Source organism: Lagopus leucura, unplaced genomic scaffold, assembly GCF_019238085.1.
Source record: "Lagopus leucura isolate 7727_CA_CO unplaced genomic scaffold, USGS_WTPT01 Super-Scaffold_100004, whole genome shotgun sequence".
NCBI lineage: Eukaryota > Metazoa > Chordata > Aves > Galliformes > Phasianidae > Lagopus > Lagopus leucura.
In genome coordinates this window covers 29,460,841-29,476,018 of record NW_024962264.1, presented here as the reverse complement: position 1 = coordinate 29,476,018, position 15,178 = coordinate 29,460,841, and the positions used below count along the sequence as shown (strand labels likewise).

At 46.6% G+C, this 15,178-nt stretch overlaps 1 protein-coding gene across 3 annotated transcripts in view; it reads left to right on the top strand.

Moving 5' to 3' along the window:
• SHROOM3 (shroom family member 3) overlaps positions 1-15,178 on the top strand; it is a 30,818-nt gene that overhangs the window by 453 nt on the left and 15,187 nt on the right. For 2 of the 3 annotated variants that reach the window (XM_042870497.1, XM_042870495.1), the window contains exons 2-4: positions 332-460; positions 8,103-8,234; positions 10,160-13,367. In XM_042870497.1, coding sequence (XP_042726431.1) covers positions 8,176-8,234; positions 10,160-13,367 — 3,267 coding nt within the window. In that variant the 5' untranslated portion in view covers positions 332-460; positions 8,103-8,175. Of the gene's footprint in view, positions 1-331; positions 461-6,675; positions 6,975-8,102; positions 8,235-10,159; positions 13,368-15,178 lie in introns of those variants that run through there. The other variant, XM_042870496.1, reaches the window with a different exon arrangement.

The window sequence follows — 15,178 nt, the reverse complement described above, 5'->3', positions numbered from 1 at the left end:
ATGCAGGCTGATGAGTTCTGTGCTGTGGATGCTGCAGCTGATCTCCCTTCCGTGTGCTGAGTTCTGTGGGGGCATTCCCAAGGGCTGAACACTGCTTGGGTGGGAAGGAGAGCAAAATCTCTCTCTTGCAGCCTGACTGGGCAGTGACAGAGAGAAGAAAAGGACTACAAGTGGCTTTCTGGGACATCTTTTCACTTTCAAAAAACTAGACTGATGCCTCTACCTTTCCCCTTGGGTCTGTGTGTTGCCTTCTTTCTTAAAACAATTATTAAATGTTGAGTACAAGTATTTTGTGTGCTGCTGTTTACACGGCCTTGGTTTCCTTTGGCAGGGACACACATGCTGCGAAGGGATGCACCGACCCGTGTCCCCGCCTGCTCGGTCCAGACCGTGTGACCACTGACTTTCAGCCCAGCAAACCTACGTGGCCAGGAGGAGTTAAGTTAAGGCTGAAGAGCAGGTGAGAGTGTACACATCTGCATCCCTGTCTGCTGGGTGTGTTTGATGGCTGCTGTCCTTGGAGAGTGTCTGGCGGACTTCTTCTTCCCAGCCAGTGGGAATGCTGGAATAGGATATCATGAATTCTCAGCATCCATAGAACTAGATGGTGGAAGGGGGCCAGGACAGTTTCTTGACCTCATGCCCACCTGTTCCTGAAGTTTCCTTGCCTGTAGCACATTGTGAGGGAAGTGAAAGGAACTGACCTTTTTTGCCTTGAATACAGCATCAACGTTTCTTGATTTCAGTAACACTTACATAGGGCTGGGTGTAAAAATGGTACTGCTTTGTAAATGTAAAAATGTTATTGCTTTGACTGCTGATATGCCTGAGGATGACTCACTGGGAAAGGGTTCTGGAAGAGCGTCCTTTCTTGTCGAAAGCTTTGTCAGTTATGGTTAAGTTCACTGGAGGTGGGAGATCAAAATATCTCCATAGCACTGACAGTAAGCTTGCAGCATCTCCCCAGATTTAGGTGCCTGGCTTTCCAAAGCTAAGGTTTATTCCAAATCTCAGAGTTTTAGTGGGAGTTTGGCATTTGTGACAAGCCTGCTGAGAGCCTATCTGCATTTCTAAAAAAAGTAAAAAAAAGTCTTTAGAAGTCAGTCTCCTGAATTGCTGTAGATCCACTAGAGTTGTGGCACAGCCTCATTTCCTTCCTTTGTGCATGCAGGTTAGGGCCAAATTTTTCTGTTTGCTAAGGCAAAGCTTCTTCTGGAAGCAAAAAAGCCTTTTGCATCAGTTAGATGGTATTCTGGATGACCTCAGATTTTTGTCTCCATCTTCTGAGATTTACACCATGAAGTCTAAGTAGCAACTTTTGTTGGCAGCATTGAATTCAGAGCAGATCTTGACCTATTTGAAGTCAAGAAGCTTCACTGATTTCCCATAGCTGGAGGAGATGTTGTTACTGAGCAGCTGCCTATTACTGAGCAGCTGAGGGAATGTGAGGAGGGAATGTGACTCGTGAAGTCACACTCTGCTCTTAGAAACAAGGATGCACATCTGGAACAAACTTACTGACCTTGGTGGAGTTGTCCTAGCTTTTAGGCACTGCAGTCAGTTGTAGATCCTGACACTGTGCAGCCTCAGCGGCTGCAAAAGGAGGAAAGAAGAGCTTAGTTTGCTTGTTTTGTTTTCCTCCAGCTGGGAGTTTGCACCATGAATGATATCTCTCCCAAATGGAGCAGATTTTTGAGGCTGAAATATCTCCTTGAGAAAAATTTTATCAGGGACAAACTTATCTGTGGTTTGGGTTTGGGACTCTGACGTTCCTCAGGTATCAGACCCATAGCAAATTTGGAAAGAAGTTGCAATGCAAACACCACCTTTCTATAACAGTGAGTTATTCAGGCTATGCTTACTGTAAATCCTGCTTGCCTGTTGATTTAATTGCAGATATCTGCAGAAGCTCCAGAGTTTAGCATTTCACTTGGATTAATTTGTCTTTGGATGCAGAGCCAATGTTTTCCTTCATTTTTCCGGCAGTGTCGGAGGCTGTGTCTGCATATCTCAGTGGCTTAACTCGCATTGAAGCTTTGGTTACAAGCAGGAAGTTGCTTTAATGTACAAGAATTTGAATGTGGGAGGGTATTTCAGACTTGCCGACCTCTACTTTGGCTGTGCCAGTGATTATTACTGAAGTGATTAAAAGTTTCTGAGGGAGAGGAGAGGTCTGTTAGTGGCTCTATGATTTGTGTGGTTTTGCCTGTTCGTTTGTGTAAAAATCCCATCCATCCACACGAACCAGTTTATGTGGACACATCCGTGCATTCAGCATGTAGCTGAATTCTCCTGCTGATCATTTCTATGCCAGCATTTTGATACTGAGGTTATTGGAGCTGCTTGTGATTTGTAGCTCAGAGGAGTTCCATCTGAGATGCTCACTGTATGATTGCCCCCGGTTACCTGCCATGGTTAACTGTCCTCTGTAGGCATGGATAGTCAGTGTTCCTGCTGCCAGCCACCCAGTTCTTCTGAACGAGAACAGGAAAGCACATTCCTTCCATTGTTCCTAAGTTTCTTCTCTTGCAGGTTGCTGTGTGCTTGATATCAGGGTGCAAAAGAATCTAAACAATGCTCGTTTTTCTGTCTTTTTAACTAATTTACTGACTGGGAAAGAATGAGAAAAAATATTTGAATTAAGCCCATTGGGCCAGTTCATCAGGGAGGATAAATCAGTGCAGCTCTGTGAGTTCTGTAAAGCCACAGGCAAGTTAAAACACATTACTGTCTGACTGCTGAGATTCTCTACCTGTGCTCAGAGAGCAGATGTAAATGTCTGGAGAAGGCAGGACGTAGCAGAGTTCTTCTCAAGGACAAAGGCCAAAGCAAAAACTCTACAAGTGGCAGCTGTCTCTTTTCCAGACCTTTCTTCCTCTTTTTCTTTTTCTTTTTCTTCTTTTTTTTTTTTTTTCCGAATGAGAGAAACAGTAAAATTATGGCAAAAAGAATGAAATTACAGGGGGTTGTTAACCCAGCACTGACCAGCTCCTTGTTCTAGCCTTTATGTACCTCAGTTAGCAGGCAGGGGACTTCCACATGTCTAAGCCACAGACCTGTGTGAGCAGTTCAGATACACTACCCTGGAAAATAGTTTCTCAAGATAGAGATCTGAAATACTTCTTATTCTGCAATTTAAGTCGTACTTACCATGTTGCTTGGTAATGCTTTATGTAAAAAAAGAAAGCTGTCAGAAGATCCCAACAGGACAAAGTCCTTAAATCCAGTAATCAACAAAAATGAAGGCTGTATACATCACCCCTCACACTAATAACCAAAGCCCCACTGTTCCTATTCAAGCCTGCTGTCTGGTTAGTATCAGGAATGTCAGTGGGACGCTTTCATTGTGTAGGGCAAAGTCCTCAATCTAAATATTGCCTGTCAGACATATGCTTGGATGAAGGGAAAATGGTGCAGTAGCGCTTGGTGCAGTTCCTAGCAGTGCACTCTGCGGTAGAGCTGTTGGGTGATTCTGTGTAAGTCACTTCACCTCTTGAGGCCTTTGTTTCCTTTTCTGGAAAAGGGGATAAATGGGCCTTTTTTGGATAAGGCAGGCCAGGGTTTACCAAAGAAATGCGATAACACAGAGGTGTGATGTATGAGTCCAATAATCATTAATTACAATGTTTGACTGTTCATGAGTTCAACCAAGGAACGATTGTTGCTCACAGCTGCCATCTCCTCTGAGTGATCTCAGAACTTTTTTTCTGCAGCCTGAGGAAGAGCACTGTTTTCCAGAAAAAGCATCTTTTGTCTCCTGCAATTTCTGCTGCAGCACATGATGCTGTCATGTATCTGTAGTCATCTGCATGTTGGCCCTCACCAGAATCAGTATGATGAGTATTGCTTGGTTGTTCCTTTCCACCAAGAAATAGTTCCACATGAATTTCCTTTGCCTGCTTTTGGTGCTAGAGAGAGAAGACAAGGAAGAGAGACAAGCTGCTTCCTGCACATGAAGTTGCAGAAAAACAGAGTAGAAAAAATTCGTATGTACCTCTACATGTGTGACTGTCATCTCTGCTTTCACCCAGAGCCTTTCTTCACAGTGATCTGGTAAGGGCGATCTTCCCAAAATGTTGGTGAAGGTAATGGTAAGAGACTTGTGCAAAAGGCCCTGATTCCCTGATTCCCTTCCCTAAGAGACTTCAGAGAGCTTCAGTACCTGTCTGCCAGCTCAGACATGATACTCAAGGCCTGATCTGATGCAATTCATGCATCCCAAGTGATGCTCATCAAAGGGGAAAAAAAAAAATAAGCACTAGATGTGGGCTGAAACAACAAGCAGACATGACACCTGCCTGTGACACTGGAAAGGGATCTGAGAGAGAAATGAAACCAAACTGAGTTGGGTGGAGTGCTGAACTTGGCTAGTTGATGTTACTCAAGTTGCTAGTTTTTTTGTGTGTATTAAAGTCTGAAACTGCTAAAAACTGTGATATGCTGTGAAGGGATTCACTGGTTGTGAAGTTGTGCTCTAGGAGCTACAGGGAAGGATGTACTGCAAAACAGAAGGTTGTTTTCTGGTTTGAGAGTATTCATTCATTTGACCTGAGTGTCCTGAAGAGAGTTTTCTTTCAGTGTCTGTCTTTTTCTTTTGCTTCTGGAAAGTTTTAATCAGAGCATAAAGAAAGGCGTGGGTTGCAACTCTCCCTGTAGGTGGGGAGATACTGCGCCCAAGATCTATGACATGAAATATCATTTCATAGACTTCACATCTTTCTAAGGAGTCCTCATTTTTAGTGAAAATGAGGAAGGGACAGAGCACATTTCAGATTCACTCTGCCCCTGAATTCACCAGAAGGTCTCTGAGCCCCAAAAGACAAATTCAGTGAGAGACACAACAGGCTGATGCCATTATGCCAAACTTCTTTCTAATTGGCCTCATCTGTTATGCTTATTTTTAGAACCATGACTGAACCTTAATTAAGAGCGACGTTGCTTTGAGTAGATTGTGGTCCTGCTCCGTTGAAATCCTAATAGGCTTCTGGTGCTTTATTTTTTCCTTCATCTCCTGCCTAATAGCTGGGCATAGGGACTGCAGCATGGTAGGATATCTGGAGATGGTATCCTCGTTACACTAGCGCTCCTGGGTATGACCATCTTGGAAGCATGGGCATGGCAGTGAAAAATCAGACCGTTGTTTTACTTTGTGTTTATCGCTCTGAGAGACTATACAGAAACTACTACGATCAAGATCTCTTCACATAGTCATCCACATGCAGTTTTTGCTGGCACGGCAGCAGCAGTTGATATTGCTGCATGGCTCCTCACTGCTCCTTTTGGAGGCTTAGGGAAATAGGAAATTCTCTGAACAAGCATAGTAGACAGGAAAATGGCAACTTGAAGAAGCTAAATTGCTTGCTTTAGTCAAGTCGGGCATTTCTACATAAAAGTGGAAGCTCTCAGAGGACACGAGGCTGGTGGGTAGTTGAAGCAACACACTTGAGTTGTGTGCACTGTGGCATCAATAAGGAACAATACATAAAGAATGGAAATTAGGCAGTACATTGTTTTGTGTGGGCTCAGTTTGTAGCTGTGAGAAAAAGATAAGCCAATCTTTCTGTTGCACTGTGGAGAAAGCTTCTGATGGTTAAGTGCTGATTAATTTGTAGTTAGTGCCAAGGAATCTTTATAAAGTTTGCCATTTCACTATTATTTTGCATACAAAGCATAAAAATAATTTTCTACAGAGATTACAGGGGAGAACACAGTCAGTTCTTCCTAATAGAGGAGAGCTACAGGCCAGTTCATAGTATATAGCCTCAGAAATATCACTGTAAGCCTTGCAGCCCAGATTGCATTGAGCAGACTGTCTTCCAGAAGACTGCTAATGTCTGAAATTGCTGTGATGAGTATAGCAAGAAGGAGCACCCAGATAACAATAGCTGGGCATAATTAAAGACTTTATTTCCCTTCAGTTTCCCAGTTTACAGTGTGAATTTGGCAGTGCCTGATATGTAATCAGTGTTAGAGCTGCAGCGTTGTATTGGGGTCTGCTGACTTCTCTGGGTACCATTGCTCCGACAGCCTGAGCTGGCTGACCACTTACTAGATCATGGGAGGTGTCCAGGAGGCCCTCGTTGCATTATCTGAACAGGAGAACTTCTTAGTAATAAGACTGTTCATATGCTTCTACAGGTATGGTACAGTTACAGACCTTGAGAAACTAAGATAAAGGGTAAGGAGGGGGGATGGTTTAGTATTATTGTTACATTTTGAAGTCCTGCAGCCTCCTGATTTTGTCGTAGACCACTGAGCTACACTAAATTTGTACCAATGAAAGGTCTATTAATTTATCTAAACTCAGGAATTAGCTGCTGCATTTGCAAGGTTTGTGACTCAGTCAGTTTGCCTGGGTTGAATCAGGATCTGACACTTCCCAAAGGCCGTTCTGTCCCACTTGCCTTAAAGAGTTTAATCTTGCACTGCTCTTAATTGTTTCCTGACAGTTGTGCTCTGTAGTAGTGCGAGTGTAACCAGAAGCTGTTGCAAAATCAGCAGATAAACCAGACCCAACTCTCTGCAGCTCTGTAATGGGAGGTGGCTGTTTTGCAGACGCAGTTGTATCACACTCCAACTGCAGTCCTTTTCCCTCTTTGGGCAGTAATACTTACAAACTTAAGCTTAACGATATGCAGTGAAACAAAGTGCTATTTTCAGATGTTACAGCAGGCTGCAGGCAGGGTCTTTCTGGTGTTCCCGCATGCAGGAGAGGCTGTGCCTTCCTTTCCATCCTCTGCACTCTGCATCAGGAGCCTCTCGATTGATTCAGCGGGGACTGGTCTGAGCCCTCAGTCTCTGCTGCCTGGTGTATGTGTGCATGCAGACCCTCCATGTCTCCATCCTGCCTTCTGCAAAGGGTTCACCTGTGTGCCTGCAACATGAGACGGAGATCATGTGTACTACAGCACTTCCCCTCTTGGCTTAAGCTTGGTTAGGATTTGGTTACCCTTAATCCACGTTTCCAGGATCAGGTAGGTGTGGAAACAATGCAAGGTTATCCTGTGCTGAGCTGGTACGGCATGTCTTCGGACTTACATTCACAGCTTCTCTCTCCACGTGTTGTATTGTTACAAGGATATTGGCCCAAAGGGTTTAAAATACTTGTGCCTCAGAGGATTGGCTGTGCAGCTTCTTGCAGCTTTTTACTGATCAAATCAAGGGCTAATGTGCTTTGCTTGTGATCATCCAGTGTGCTTTCCCAAGAAAGAGATTAATGCTGGGGGCTCGTACTGCTTCAGAGTACAAAGAGAGTCTTTAAATCTCTGCAATGGAGAAGGCAAGAACAAACAAATATTACAGTTATTAGTAATAAACTGTTTTGTCATCTTTCCATCCTGAAGTGTTTCTGTGGGCAAGGAGCATAACAAGAGAGCTCTGTTTTAAACACATCTACACATGAAACAGTAAAATGGTGCTTGATTCAGCTTGCTCCGTATAAACCTCCACTGCACTCTCCTTAAGATAGTCCTGTCACAACAAATGTCAAAAGGAAAACAATGTCTCTTGTTTTGTTCTTCTTCTAAGTGATGATGAGAGAGTAATTTGTTTCGAAATCTGCATAGAAGATGTCTTGCTGAAGTGGTTCTGCATCTCAGTTTCTGTTAACATTTTTCTATGGAGCAGAGCATTATCCATTGCAAATTAATTTCTGCCAGTACAGTCTGACCCGAACAATCAGTTTTTACCTTGGCCATTTTTCTGTATCTTTTCAGTGCTAGGAGTCTTCATTTGGTGTCTGTTTAATATCTACAGAGGACATTTTAATCTGTTTACTAATTTATTCAGGACATGCTGCACCATGAAAATTTCAGTGAGACAGAGGCTTTGAAGATGTGTCATATCCTCCTCATGGGTTCATGCTATGTAGGTGTAGGTGAGGTTGTCCTGCAACCTGTCTTCAATGATATGCAGCTCCTGTACTGGCCCTGGACCCAAAGGCTGGGGCAAAGGACAGTGTGTGTGACATGTTTGGGAATTCTTGATCATTGATGAGTTAGAAGTGAGTGTGTTTCAAACGTTTCTGTCAGTTTCTTCATGTTCATCATCCTTGAAAGAGGTGGTCTGAGATTGACGTGCAAAATCCTTCTGCTTTTACCTAGGCGGAGTGAAACTCCGGGCCGACCTCACTCCTGGCATTCAACCAAACTTTCAGAGAACCAACCCGATCCCAGCATGATGCAAATATCTCAGGGTATGCTTGGCACCCCTTGGCTTCAGTCCTACCACTCCAGGTAAGCACTACACAGCTGTGGTTATGTGCTGCATAGGCAGAGGCACAGAGCCACCAGCATTTTTATTTTTGATTTCATGTTTTTACATACCATCCATAGGCATGGAAATTGGGATTCCAAACTAGTGTGCTTCTAAACCCCAAATACTGTGTCACTGTTTCCAGTGTCACACTGGCTTCAGGGAGGCTCTGCCTCATGCCCAAGAGTCTGCCTTGATGGTGCTGACTACAAGATCGGAGTCTAAATCTAGAGCACACGAATGAAGGAAGGGAAAAGAAATTTGATGGCAAAATAAAGTTGCCTTCATACAGCTGGTGGGATTACGAACAGCCGGGGTTAGGTTTGGAGTCAGGAGGGCTTTGCTTCATCTTTGGTTACCCAGACAAAGTGGCTATGTATTTCTCGATGAAGTGCTCTCTGAAGTGATTAACATCTATGCAACTAATTGCTTAAAAAATTCTCCTTCTCAACGCAAAGAAAGCCCACTGCCAATATATTAAGGTGGCCACCTCTGAGTCCAGATACAGGAGTTGGAGTCCTGCTCTGTATCCCATGGCTTGCCCCCATGGAGAAAGTCAGCACAGTTGTTTCCCCAGAAGAAGAAAATAAATAAAAAAATAAAATTAACCAGTAAGGAAAAGGAACATTTTTCCCTGGCAAAGCAGGAGGTTTTCAGGAGCAGGAAGTTCTCCTTATAGCCACTGGGATCTAAACATCGTATCTTTTACAGATATAATCAAGTCTTGGCAGAGGGGTGGGAAGGGAAAACTTCACATTAAAAAAAGTGAGGGCATTGTTACAGAAAAAAATGTATGTTCCTCCCTGGCCTGAAGCACAGATCATCCTGTAGCATGTTCACTTCCCACCTGGGTGCTTTGCTTCCCAGCTGCAGCTCCCGCAGAGCCTTTGGCAGCATGGCTGTGTCTCCTGGGAGCTTGGAGAGGAGTATGGGGAACATCTAGTGGCCAGCTGGCCATGGTTGCACAGAGCACTGCCAGGGAAATTTTTTTTTTCTTGACTGTACATTTAAATAAGTAAACCAGCTTTATCCTGAGTTTTGCAAGATCTATTTCTGCCTGTCTGTGTGTTCTTTTGCATCTCTGCAGAGCTGCTGCACTTTATTCTAGCCAGAGGGATCTCTACACTTATTTATACACATTTGTGATATTCCCATGTGAGGTGTAGAGGAAGTATGGCCAGCACAAGGAGGCCACTTCCAGCTGATAGGAAGCTCTCTGAATATCTTCATTTAAACACATCTTTGGAGGCCATGAGTCTTCTGCCAACACGTATGTTTTGGACGGTGAACTCAGACATGTAGAACTACATGTGAGGAGCCTTTGAAGGCTTCCTGGGCTGTTCTAAAACTTAATATAATTGCACCCCCAACTTGCCTCCATGCACAGACACGTGCATCTCTTCTCTGTCTTGTCAGCTTAGTTTTCTTTCGCAGCAAACAAACTATCCTTGGGACAGCTGAATTTCCAGGAAGCGTGCCAGAGCATAGCCTTCATCTCCATAAAAAGGAATGAAATGGGAAAAAAGGAAGAGATTAGATTCTCCCCAGAACGCCTCATATGCTCATCTCCTCCTCCTTGGTGGCGTCGGCACTCATTCAGCTTTTCAAGTGCTTTGGATAGGTTTGATGGGTGGAGTTGATCCTCCTTGGCTCCACAGATGCTCTGTCTCTCTGTCTGCATTTCTCTCCTCCCACCCCTTGGTGGTAAATAAGAGCCATGTGTTGCAATGTCAAGTAGTTCCTTTTAGTGAACTGAGATGACTGCAAACAGGGGATGGAGCAAGGCCCAAATATGGGTTTTCATCTGCACGTCTCAAAGCTAAACATCTTTCTTCTGAGCTCACTTAAAAGTTGTGCCTCTTCTCTGCTAACAGTGGGTTCTTGCTCTTCTCTCACTCTTCCCCAGCTCCTCAACCAGCGATCTCTCTGGCTATGAGCATGGCTATCTGAGGAGAAGCCCTGACCAGTACAGTTCCCAGGGCAGCATGGAAAGCTTGGACCACTCCTCCCCTGGCTACCATCCTTGTCACCTGTCCCCAGCCAAATCCACCAACAGCATCGACCAGCTCTCCCACCTGCACAGCAAGAGAGATTCAGCCTACAGCTCCTTCTCCACCAACTCCAGCATTCCCGAGTACGCTGCTTCGCCATTCAGCAAGGAGCACTCCTGCTCCACAGACAGCATGCACTCCCGCAGCAGCCTACCAGAGGGCATGAAGCAAGCTGACATCAGGTATGTCAAGACAGTCTACGACTCTCAGCGAAGGATTTCTGAGGAGTACGAGGTGAAGTCCTCTGCTTTGCTTCCAAGCAGTGAGGCCCGGATCTTGCAGAATGGCCGCGGCCATGGCAGGCTCCACAACTTCAGCCGGAACAGCACAGCTCCCTCCTGGGTGCCGTCAGGCCAGGGCTGCTCAGACAGCGAAAGCAAGCCCCACAAGGGACCTCCCTTGCCTCCCACTCGCAGTGACAGCTATGCAGCCATCAGGCATCACGAGAGACCCAGCTCATATTCTGGCCTTGATCTGAACAAGCCTAGCCGAAGCCAGCTGAAAGGGTCCTGGTCTCCTCTTGTCAGCCCACTCTCCCAGGGACCTCTACTGAAGACCCACTTTGAGGAAGGGCAGCTGCACACAGTGGTGGAGAAGAGCCCGGAGAGTAGTCCCACAGTGAAGCCCAAGCAGAGCTATTCCCACCCAGGGCAGCCCCTGCTGCCTACCGGAGTTTACCCAGTACCTTCTCCAGAGCCACACTATGCCCAGGTGCCCCAGCCTTCTGCAAGCAATAATGGGACTCTTTTTCCAGCTCTGGCCAAAGAAAGTGGCTACTCTTCATCTTTTCCAGTCTCGTATGACAAAGGTGCAGCCAGCAGCACCCTGGGCTTTGATGAGAATGGAAACCAAAGTACTACAAACAGATCGGCTGTTTTTTACGAGCCCCCAGATGCTGAGAGAAAGCATGATGCCACAGCACAGCTTGTCCAGCAAAAACTTCATAACACAGAAGTCTACTTAAGCATGTCAAGGAAGGAGGAGTTGTTACCCTCTTACAAGGCAGCACACTGCAACCGAGATGCTGTGAGTCCTGCACAGGCCTCTAAACACAGCTTTCAAGCCCTGCAGATCCAGCCAAGAGATGCCGGTGAGAGAAAAAGCCCCTACCAGTCCAGAGAGAACCGGGAGGCTGAATGCCAGGCTGACAAAAATGGCAACATACAGATAAATGAGAGAGATGCTGCCACGCACCTCCAGTGGGGTCACAACAAATCCAGGCAGTATAGCTTCTCTTCTTTGCAGAACATCCCTGAGAGCTCCAGGAGGCAAAGTAGCTCTGAGCCATGTGAAAATTATTCCAGTGCCAAGCTGTCCTACTTGAACAACAGCACCAAAGAGGAGAGGGATCACAGAGGACAACGCAGTGATGCAGACCCGCAGGCCCTTACGAGGCAGGACGAGGGCAAGAGCATGGCCCCATTTCATGCTGTAGAGCCAAAATATGAGGAGATTCCTTTGCAGCACCCAAAGACCTCTGATCTTGGGAGGAGCCGGCTCAGCTCTAGCAGCACCCAAGGTGTTCTTCATGGCAAACCAGATCCCAGCAAGTCCCGCTGCTCTGTGCTAGAGAAGGTCAGTAAGTTTGAGCAGCGAGAGCAAAGCACTCACCGGCCCCAGAGTGCTGGTGTTCCCAGCTTTGGCCAGCATTATGGGCTCAGCAGGGTGAGCCAGACCTCCAGCACCAAGAGCTCTCCAAGCAGCCCAGAGGATATGCGGAGCAAACTTGGCACCCAGCTGCCCAGTGAGATGAGCAGAGTCTCCAGCCCCTCTGTCAGGAACGGGAAGTTGGAAGAGGCTGATTGGCGCTGTGTGGAGCTGCAGATGGCAGCTTCAGCGAAGCAGGCAAGATGCAATGAGTACTATGACACGTGTCCTGAAAATGAAGTGCAAATAAGGGTGGCCCAGCTGCCAAGGAGCAAAAGCACATTCCAGCTGGGAGGGGAGCCTGAGAAAGAAGTCCTCTGGAAGGACAACATCCAGGATGCCCACGGGTCACAGCTGGACACACCGTTCAACAGGGCCTACAGGAACAGCATTAAAGACGCACAGTCCCGAGTGCTGAGGGCCACCTCCTTCCGGCGCATCAGCCCCCCATTTGCAAATATGCCCAAGAGGGCGATCCAGAGGCCTGCCTCAGCTCATGTGGGCATGAGGAGCATGGCGGCGTCTCCCCACACCCCAAAGGAGAGACACAGCGTCACGCCAACGGAAGGCAGCCTCTCTGCCCTGGACTACTCCAGGACACCTCACATCTTGCGTATCGGGGGCCGGAAGCGGCTGACAGCAGAACAGAAGAAGCGGTCTTACTCGGAGCCAGAGAAGATGAATGAGGTGGGCATCTCTGATGGGGAGCCATCACCTTTCTCCTTCCAGAAGAAGGGCCTCCATTTTGTCTTCCCAGAGAACACGGTGGCTGATAGGCGTAAGATCTTTGAAAGGGATGGCAAAGCTTCTTCCGCTGTCAGCCTCTCTAAGCCAGAGCTCAAGCAACTCCAGCAGAATGCCCTCGCCGACTACATTGAGCGCAAAACGGGCAAACGACCATCCTCACAGGACGGTGGGCTGCTCAGGGAGCGATCCCACAGCTCCTACCTGCAAGCAGGTGGCCAGGACAGCCAGAGCCTTTCCTCTGCCTCCAGCATGAATTCTCTCCAGGATCAGAACCTCTTCCGCCGGAGGGAGTCTGTTGAGCGGATAGCCAGGACAGGGCGGGTGTCTTCCACCCTTCCTCCCGGGCTGACGGGCTGCTTTGATGGGAGTGGGGATGAGCAGAAGAAAGGACGCTGGGACAGCTCGATCATGAGCAGATCGAAAACAGACAGGTGTCGGGATTATAGAGCCCAAATGGAGCTCACCAAAGGCACGCAGACAGACCCTTTGCACCCGCAGGGCCAGCCTTGCTATGGGAAGAAGGAGCAGAGCTTTGAAGCACCCAGGAAATCTGGGAAATCAGTGTCTGTGGAAGACTTGCTTGATAGATATGACAATCAGCAAAGGAATGCATGTGTCCCTGTGCACACACGTTCCAGATCTTCGCCCATAGCAGATAAAAAACACCAGGTATGTGGAAATTGGATTATCTGTTCAAGAAAGCAGGGAAACGGGGTATGTCAGGCAACAGACTGATGCTCAGTCTTGGCATTAACTTCATTGGTACTGAAAGGTTGAATGCATGCTGAGATAAGACCATTTATTTTTTTTACATTAGGATGCTGTTTAATTGCATGCTGCTGAGTTATTGCTTTTGTTCTGCTTTCTTACTGCTGGGGCTCCTTCAGGGATTTCACAGATGCAGGGATTTCAGTGCATCTGCTGATAACATGCTTGTGTGCTTCCTGTCCCTGGCAGACCATCTGAAGTGTCATGTGCTTATCTGCCAGCATCAATGGGAAAGCACTGGGATGTTTGTGGTGGGGTGTACTCCATGCTGCCGCTGTTGTTTTTCCTTAGCCCACTTCCCTAGTGCAAAGCAGAGGATTTTAAAGGCAACTTGAAATTGTCCCTGCCCGTGCTGTGTCTGACAGTGCTGGGAAATGCTCAGGACAGGCACTGCCAAGTAACCGCTAAGTTTTGCCTCCAGCACTGGAGGGAAACGTGGAGAAAATTTAGTGGAGACCCAGTCCGCTCTCTCCATGTCCCCTGCTTGGTGGTTGGGAACATAGCACTGATGTGTCATGAACAGGGAATTTGACTGACTTCACTGACAGTAAATAGTGGAAATGGGCTTACTTCTTAAAGAACAACTGCTCAGGCTGAAATCTGTACAGACCTGTTTAGGTAACTGCAGCTGCTCAAGCCACTGTGATCTACAGCAATGGTGAGCCTGCTCCCCTGTCCCTGTCTTCACACCAGGCTCTGTTGCAGAGAGAGGGAGGAAGCGGCCTGAATGTGTGAGCAAGCTTCTTGTTGCGAATAGTCTGAGTGTTTGGGCAGGCCTGCATATTTAAAGGGCATCTGAGACCCAGGACCCTTCCTGCTATTCAAACATTTACTGCTGCCCAGAAGGATTATGAAGGGAAGGAATATCCCAGTGAAGGGATACTGAATCGAGTAATGCAGAAAGGAATATGGGGAGAGTGCTCTGGGCAGGTGAAGGAGTCATCCGCCCAGACCCCTTGGTGTTACATTCTGAATACCCTCTCTCCACAGACCTCAGATCCCAGTGGCCAATTAACAGTTCACATTTAACAGGCCTGCTGTCTCATGCAGGAGACATGCAGGGAAGTTCTTGAAATCCTTAATGTTTCCCTTGCTGGCTCATTTTTAGTCTTGTGTACGTTCATCAGCCAAATCAGAGTGCTGCCTGGTGGAAGCTAGCTCAAGAGACATGGTAAACAGTGGTGCAGAGCTGCTCACAGCATCTTCCAGTGTCTTCTTTCAAATCCAGAAAGAGGGTAGAGACCTTGCTGCTCTTTTCCAGAGAGCTTTGGCTGTATCCACTTCTGGAGTGAGTATTTATCACAGAGGCAGTGAAAATCCTGTTCTTAATTCCTAATTCAGGAAAGCACGTTTGACTTCAAACATACGGCAACATTTAAGTGTCTGTTTGAAAGCATATTTGAGTGCTCTCTTAACTCAGTTTGTTTCTGAACCATCTCCAATACAACAGTAAAAGAAAAGTGAGGGACAAAGTCAGAGCAACCGGGTGGTTGGGGTTTTCTGGGACCTCTGGTGATTTTTTTGTGGGAAATGTTTATTTCCAGTTTAGCAGCAGACTTCTCTGTCTCACTGTATATTTTGCAGGGCCTTGTGTACAGTGTATTATATTCCTTCTGTGCTACATATAAATCACATTGCAATGTCACTGTAGGAATTTGTTTAGAGATATAAGGAAATAGATAGCCGTGTGGAATTATTAGCGCTCGATCTTC